This window comes from Peromyscus eremicus, chromosome 5 (genome assembly GCF_949786415.1).
Source record: "Peromyscus eremicus chromosome 5, PerEre_H2_v1, whole genome shotgun sequence".
In the NCBI taxonomy this organism is placed as follows: Eukaryota; Metazoa; Chordata; class Mammalia; order Rodentia; family Cricetidae; genus Peromyscus; species Peromyscus eremicus.
Window position 1 is genome coordinate 55,489,229 of NC_081420.1, and position 8,554 is coordinate 55,497,782.

The window sequence follows — 8,554 nt, forward strand, 5'->3', positions numbered from 1 at the left end:
GATGTTTGACAAGGAAAGCTGCCTTTCACACACAAGGGCTGGCATCAGCTCAATTAGCAGGCCAGCCTGGTTGCTGCTCTTGGACTCTTGTCTAAACAGGACCTGGCCTTCAGGCAACCGCAGGGGCGGGGGTGTCTGTGGCTGGCAGCCCAATCCTGCCAGACCAATGACGGGGGGAGGACCCTGCTCCTTCTTAAGCTCCAGCCAGTCAAGCCAGGGCTAGAAAGCCAGACAGACAGCCGCCCCTTGAAGTCTCCACCTGTCCTTACAAATCTGGGGAGAGGAGCCCAGCCCACAGTGAGTGCTTGGGGGAGCAGAGACCAGCCTGGCCACCTCTGCCACATCACCCAAGACCTGCCAGCATGGCCAACCAGCTGACCGAGGAGCAAATCGCTGAGTTCAAGGAGGCCTTCTCTCTGTTTGACAAGGATGGGGATGGCTGCATCACCACCCAGGAACTGGGCACAGTCATGCGGTCCCTGGGTCAGAACCCCACGGAGGCTGAGCTCCAGGGCATGGTGAATGAAATCGACAAGGACGGAAATGGCACCGTGGACTTCCCCGAGTTCCTGAGCATGATGTCCAGGAAGATGAAAGACACCGACAGCGAGGAGGAGATCCGGGAGGCCTTCCGAGTGTTCGACAAGGATGGCAACGGCTATGTCAGCGCTGCTGAGCTGAGGCACGTGATGACCAGGCTCGGGGAGAAGCTGAGTGATGAGGAGGTGGAGGAAATGATACGGGCAGCAGACATAGACGGTGATGGGCAAGTGAACTATGAGGAGTTTGTCCACATGCTGGTGTCCAAGTGAGGCTGCACCAGAAGCTGCTCTAGCCAGGTGCCCATGAGGCTCCTGGGCTGCAAGCTTTGCTGGACAATGGCTACCCTCACGGTGGTGAGAATCCTACCCAGGCCTTGGGTGTCTTTCTCTGTTTCCCAGCTTCCTCTGGGCCCTGTTGTGTCTCAGGCAAAGTGGACTGTAGCCACTTTCACTTTCTGCCTCTCTTTTCCTGCCAGCTTCCCACCTGCTCCCACCCCCTTGACAGAGAACGCCTCAGGCTGAGACCGGCATCAACTCCTCCCAAGCCTCAAGAGCTGAAGCAGAATGTCCCATCTCTGCACGGACAATGAGCCAAGGACCCATGCTCCTATTTGTTCGTTTCTTCCTTTTTTTGTTTTTGTTTTCTGTTTCCAACAGAAATGATCATTAACTCCATGGTTTAAACCAGGCTGGAATCTCTATTTGTGTGTGTGTGTGTGTGTGTGTGTGTGTGTGTGTGTGTGTGTGTCAAAAATGAAGAGGTCTTCTTAAGCTAGTAATACCTCAGAACCTCTTGGGTAGGGTCCTACCAGGCACCCAATGCTTGGCATCAAGGTGGCCTGTAGCCATCAGTCCACACCATAGCTCCTGGAGCACCTTAGAGCAAAGAAAAGACTTCATCTGCTGTTGGACTGGGAAGATGTCATCTGGACATTGAAGGGCAGTGATAGAGACTTCAATGACTGAGGTCAGGCCATCTGGAAAACATCAGTTCCCTTCCGTGAAGCTCTGGCTTGTTCCTCTTTCTCTGGGATTCCTTTTTTGGGGGGGCGGGGGAGCTGGGTGTAAAGCTGGGGGTCAGTTGTAACATGTTTGTATCCATCTAGAAGGAGAACGGGAGAAATTTGAATGAAAGAGAGAGGGAATGAATAAGTCACCCATGTTCCTATTTTGTTGCCTTTTCTGCTTCTAACAAAACACTATTTTCTACAACTGTCATTTTTTTGTTTGTTTTGTGTAAACGCAATAAATTCTTGCATTGGTGCATATAGAACAAGTTTGGATACATGTCTTCCAGTGTAATGACCAAGTTGGTAGCAAAGAACAATGAGACATCTCAGTAAAGGGCTGGACATAGAGAGATGGCTGATAGAATGCTTGCCTAACATGCATGAGGCCCTGGGTTCTCAAGAAATACCATGTTAACTGGGCCTAGTGGCATGATGCCAGCATTCAGGCGGTAGAGGCAGCAGGATCAGCAGTTCAAGGTTGTCCTTAGGAGTCAGAGGCCAACCTGTGCTGGAAACCCTAGTTTTAGAAAAAGGAAGAAATATATGTAAAGCTGCTAAAAGGCCTGCGTCAATCACAGCAGAGAAGGATCTCCAGTTATTGACTCCTAGTCCCCTACGGCCACTCTGTTGTCAAGTATCCGGTAATTAGAAGGTTTGGAAGGGTTAGAGATTCTAACTGCAAGATGGCTCCAGCCAAGGTTCGATAGCAATTCAGACTGTTAGTCCTGTCCACACCGGCCATGCCTAGATCTTGGATCAGGTTGTCCAGAGACTGAGGAGCCTCTTCAGTCCACACTTGAGTGTCAAGGGAAGTAGAAGTTTTAATGTTTTGTGAGGTGGATCCTGGACTGGGGCTCATCAAAGAGGTTGCTCTTCCTTGGCCCCCCACTCCCCCCATTGTTTCCTCATTTGTAAAACAGTGAGGGTGTGCTCTGCAGTGTGACAGCCTAGGGCTGCAACCCTGCCCTTCTATTATCTCCATGGCTGTGCCCTTCATGACATCGGGACCCACACACTGTCTTTGCTAAGTGACGGTGCTGAGTCTGTATAGGAACTCGCTACCATCCTGTGGGGCACCCACTGTTCTTGGCTTCTCATCTTACAACTGAGTGCACATCTTAGGCTTGATCTCCTTCTTGGCTGGGCACGACCCCATTGCCTCCACTTGACAACAATAGTGGCCTTTCTCCACATTGGCAAGGATTATAAGAATGGGATTCTCTTCCTTCCTTCCTTTCTTTTCTTTCTGTCTTTCTTTCTTTCTTTCTTTCTTTCTTTCTTTCTTTCTTTCTTTCTTTCTATACTGGTGATTGAACCAGCCTTATACATGCTAAGCAAGCACTCTACCACTGAGCTATGTTCTCAGCACACAAATACTATTTTTAAATTTTGTTGTTCTTCTGTGTGCATGATGTTTATAGTACATGTGTCACAGTGCGCATGTGGAGGTCAGAGGACAGCTCTATGGAGTCATTTCTCTCATTCTCTAGGGATGGAACTCAGGTCGTCAGGACCACAGGGTAAGCCCTTTACTTGCTGAGCCATCTCATTGGCCAATAACAATATTCTCAACACACCTGTCATGGAGTAGGTCCCTAAGTACGAGTGGAGGCCCCTTGATAAACTTAGGTACTGTTGCTACCACAATTAAGGGTCTCTTCTAGCAATAGTCAACAAGGCTTGCCTCCCTCAAAGTGCCCCAAGGGACAAAGGCTGAGAAAAGGCAAGAAAAGACTTTCTGGGCCATCTTGCTGAATCTCAGGTAAGAATTGGTGGTGGTACCGGGATCACTGTCAATCCACCCATCGGTAGAGCAGGAGAAAGTTTCGGACTGGGCTGACTAACCTCTAACTTTGCTAAGAGTCAGGTGTGGCTGCACATTTCCATGTAGGGATTTGGGGATGAGTCTCAGAAGCACCAGGGACCCAGCATCCAGAGGTGGCTGGATAGCAGCTCCCTGGAGTCACCCAAACAGGAGAGCTGAGACTGAATGTGTGGATATGGATCCCAGAGCCATCTGCCAAAGAAAGCAACATCCCCTGCAGAGGCGAACATAACGCAGATCTCCAAGTATTCTGTCAGGTATCTCCTACGTTCTGCAGGAGGCACGGGAGAAATAGAGGTCTCCAGGGGTCCTCTTTCTGTGCCCTGTAGATAACCTGGCTGGGGCACTGACATAGAATCCTAACACCCTGCGTTGTAAGTAATGTGAGGTACTTAAAACACGCCGCTAAGAATTCAGCTAGGAGGGGCTCTTTTTGTATTTCTGTGCCGGTTCCTGGCAAGGCAGCTAAAGCAACCCTTCTATTTGTGATCCACGCACCGCCCTGAAACTACTCATGCTTACGTTTTTCGGGCCTCGGAGCCTTTCATGTAGAACTCTTTTGCTAGGGCAGGAGCTGGCAGGTAAAATAGAAAGGCCCCTGCTTGCTCTCAGCCAAGAACTGACAGGCCCAGAGCTTCCCAGCAGGCGGATCCCTTAGAAGCAGAGTGGTAATTAAAATTGTGGGGGGAGAGTGGCGGGGGGGGGGGTGTTGCTTCCTCCTGTCCTGGAAGCTCTGAGGCATCAAGGTCAAAGCCAGCTAGCCCTATGACAAGCTAGCTGTGCCTGGTCCTGCCCGATTCATATTTACTTTCCCAAATACAATGTACTAAAACTGTTTTTGCAGCCTCCTGTCTTGGAGACTCAGGGTTATTTAGCAGTGAGCACCTGCTCCTTGAGCATATGGCTGGCCTCGCTTTCTAACCTGTTGAGTTTAGAGTGAGAAATAGTGTTGCATCTACATTTCCTGGGAAGAGGTGACCAAAGTCTACTCACTCCAGATAGGGCACCAATGACAGACCAATTAACAATTTCACCCAAGTCTGGCTTGGTGAACCAATGAGGTTATTGGGCTGATAGGAGCATGGGTGAGGGATTACTTAAAGGAGCATGCGGGACCCCAAACCTTTCAGGCACGTCTCTGAAAAGTTGCGACCCAGCATAAATAACATTTCCCCTTAGCTACATACACAGAGGTCCTCCTTCTATATACTCCAGCACCTCCTAGGACTATGTGCAGTGAGACAGAATTACATACAGCTAGGAGATGGATGCAAGAAGGAGTTGCTGAGATTTCAGAAGAGGGTTTATTGACACTCCTGCACCCCTACACACACACACACACACACACACACACACACACACACACACACACACTTCAATGAGAAACACCACCGGATCCAGTCTTGAAGGTTTCTTGCAGACACCAACATCATCTCGATGGCTGTTATACTCAGAGGACAGAATTCCACAACAGATAGACAAAGCCCAGGCTGCTGCTCTGGTCTGCCCCTCACTGAAAGAGCCCTGATAGCTTGTGACTCCCCTGAACTGGCTGGTGGATCCCAAGCCTCTTACCAGGCCTGGTAATGCTAATCTCTACAGCTAGGCATCAGCTACTCTGACTCAGTTTATCCAGAATAATGTACCCATAACACGGTAACCTTAGCATCTAAGGCACCCAAGGCCCATCATCATCCTTCTCCTCACTTCCACAACTTCATCTTCTATTCCCCCTCTTCCTCCTCACCATGGCTAGGACCCCCAAAGAATCCTGTCTAATTACACATAGCAATGAGGGGAATGCTGTTTGTTGTTTGTTTAAGGAAACAAGACAACACAGTTCTTTTTACTTATTTTACTGCAGTGTGATCAGTAAATTGAGAGTAGGATTTTGCCCACTGAGTAAAGGCAAAGAGAGGTCAGTGTCTGGAGCAGCAGGAAGGAGCCACCAAATGTTGCTAGCGTGCAAGGAGCAAGGGAGGGCTCGGTCCTGTTTCTTCTTTACAGACTCTGAAGCAGGTGCCATGCCTCTGACATGCCCCTTTCCTTTCAGACATTGAATAATCAGACTTAAACAACCTCCCTTCACCCCCCCCCCAAAAAGGTGCTCTATAACTCCAGCTTGGCAGAACATTCCATCTATCTTTGGAGGAAAGAATTTATAAATATTACCTCGACTTTCATGTGCTTTCACTGAGCTCCCTCATAAATCAGGACTCCAGGCTCCCACACTCCCAGATATATAAAGCTCGCCTCTGACTGCCGGGTTTCCAATTTTAAATCAAACACAGGCCAGCCTCACTGGCTCCTGTTTATCCTTACAGATTCCAGAGGCCAGTTCAAAGACTCTAAGAACCAGCCAGCTAAAAATGGCCCATTGTTCCTGCTAGAGAAATAAAACATGAAAACTCACATACTGGATGAAAGAGTTCTATGTAGAATGAAGCAATGGATGAAAATGATGTCTTGTTTGTTTGTTTTTGTTTGTTTGTTTGTTTTAAGGAAGGGAGAGGCAGAGGGGGAGGGAGGGAGGTAGAAAAGAGAGAAGAAAGGCAAAATAAAACAATACAAAATTTAAAACTGTTTCTGAGAAAGGTTTGGGACCCAACCCACATGTCAACCTCTCCATCATTCTGCTTTTCTGATAACTGTTTCCGGAGCAAGTCCTCAGCTAGGAATCTGAACTGGACAAGGGAAGGCAGGGGGTTGATCATGGAGCCTGGAAAACTCCTCTAATCCACTCTGTAATGAAGTACAAGTCTGGTTGACAGGTTCTGAGTGTGGGATAGGCTAGCTCAGCTCCTGCATGGAAGAGAAGGGCCTTGAAGTGGGCCTAGGAATGATGACAGAGCTTCCATATCAGAAGAAATAATATGGAAACAATCAATGGTTCCTACACACCCTCACCAGATCCTTCACTTCTTCCTAGACCACTTAGTACTGCCCACTTAGGCGAAGGAGGTGAGTGTTATACAGTAAGTTAAGGAGGTAAGTGTCTGAAAACTAAATATGAGGTAGGCCCGGCATGTTTTACAGCCCAGGCTGCACACCAGAGGGGCTGGTTATCTGGAGATGGGCTATGGAAATCCGACCATGTGTAGCTGTACCAGTCCACAGGAGACACTCACCTCCCATAGTCACTAATGTCATTTATAGCCCACAAAAAGCCCCAAAGACTCTGGCCTACAGTCTCCCATGATAGAAGTTGAGCTTTTACTGGGGCACACTGACACAAACCACTCACCACCAAATCCTCAAATAACTTGATATGGCAGCTACTTTCAGTCACTCATTTTATAGAAGATTGAGACTTCAAGACTTTAAATAAGTTTCATAAAAGTCGAGCAGCTTCAGCTAGCGATTGACCCTACATCAGACTGGTTCCCATGTTCATATCCTACCCATTGTGACAAAAAGAAGTTCTGAGAACAAGCAGCCCGAGAGCAAGTGTATCAGATCTAACAGAGGCTGTGAGCTCAAATAAGAGTACCACAGAGGAGACCTCCACAGAAAGGTCTGTGATCAGAGAGCAGAGAAGAGCTAGAGAAAAATATAAGCCATTGTCGTTGTTGCCAAGCAACTGGGAGGCTTCTTAGCTTCTCAGCATCCACAGCAGAAAGAAGAATCTGACTCCCACAAAATATACATCATGGGGGTCCAGATAATGGGCCTGTTCCCATTTCAATGGAGCTGCTCTCCAAACATTGTATGTTGGAGTTCTATTGACAACACTGTAGAGTGTGAGTGCCTTTGGTGGTAGGGTCTGTGCAGAAGTAATGAAATGAAGTCATTAGAATTAGTCCTAATCCGATATTAATGGAGTCCGTATAAACAAGAGAAATTTAGACAAATGCATGCATTCCGAGAAGACATTACAAAGATGCAAGAAGTTGACTATCTAAAGGCAAAGAGAAAAGCTTATAGTAGATTCTCCCTTACAGCCCCCAGGAGGAAGCCCCTCCCCAAGGAATCTCAGACATCTAGACTCTAGAACTGTAAAAGGACATTTTTCCTTTCTTTTTTTAAGAAGCCCAACCTACAGCACTTTGATACAGCAGCCTCAGAAAAAAAACATTCACTCCAAGAGGAGTTGAGAGATATTCATAGTCTATTTTTCTTTACTCCCAGGCCCACAGGGGTGACTGGAGACTCTTTGGAAGCTGTCCTTCTTTGTCCAGCTCTGGTTTCATATGAATAATGCAGAGATTCATAGCTTCGAGGCTCCAGAGACTATCCAAAGGGAAGGGAAGAAAGACTTACCTTGCTGTGCAGGAAGAAACTTGGGATAACCTCTATGAAATTCTCCAGGCTCTCGATTTCAGAGAGTATCCAAAGACTGCACTGAGGACTCATTTAGCAACCGTGAGAGAACCTGAGCTCTCCCTTCATCATTGCTTCTGAGGGAGCGCCAGCGTAGTCAAGTCTGCTGAGCATACAGAGTGCAGCAGTTGGGGACACACTCTTCTTCCTCACACAAACAGGCACCTTGGCCTTATGATCACAGAACCTGAGCTTGGATGAAAATCGGGTTGAGATTTAAAATTCAGGCTTATAGAGTCTTAGAACTGTACATTATAAAGGTCATTTGGTTCAATTTCCCACCGTAGATAAAAAAAAAAGCTTAAGAGCAACAATATCCTTGAGAGAGAATTCATCTAACCATTATAGAGTTCAGTGATATCAAGTGTCCATCCCAGTGGTGGATAATTCTTATCCTTAGAAAGCTTTTCCCTTGATTAGTCTGAAATATGCCTTCATGTGACTTCACCTAGCCAACTTTTCCTTCTTTCCACTTTCTAGATAGAATGTAGAGCATCCAAAAAGAGAAGAACTCCTTAGCCATACGACAGCATCTCTAGTATTGTGGATGATGCTGTGCCTCCCACTCCATTTTCTCCAGGCTGAAGAGCATTCAGTCCCTCAAGACTGTCTTATACAACCCATCCTCAGGCCCTCTCACTATGCTAATTGCTCAGCTCTGTACACTGTCAGCTTTCCAAAATCTTCCATGATGATAGATGCCAGATACCCAGCAAAATCCAATCAATATCCATAGTGAAAGAACATCTCCTCTGTGTCCTGAACATAGTACTTTAAAGAATAAGACTACTGGTTCAACACAGACTTGTGCTCAAATGATATGGCATTTACTCAGCAAATATTGTCAAGCACTGTAT

At 47.2% G+C, this 8,554-nt stretch overlaps 1 protein-coding gene across 1 annotated transcript; it reads left to right on the plus strand.

Moving 5' to 3' along the window:
• The first annotated feature begins 200 nt into the window (after positions 1 to 200).
• Positions 201 to 1,733, plus strand: LOC131910504 (calmodulin-like protein 3). Its single transcript, XM_059262423.1, has one exon. The coding sequence runs from the start codon at positions 363 to 365 to the stop codon at positions 810 to 812; it is 450 nt and encodes a 149-aa protein (XP_059118406.1). The 5' UTR covers positions 201 to 362; the 3' UTR covers positions 813 to 1,733.
• The last annotated feature ends 6,821 nt before the right edge of the window (positions 1,734 to 8,554 follow it).

Excerpts from the sequence above, each read along its gene's own strand:
- LOC131910504 (XM_059262423.1), top strand. The coding sequence starts at position 363 with ATGGCCAACCAGCTGACCGAGGAGCAAATCGCTGAGTTCAAGGAGGCC.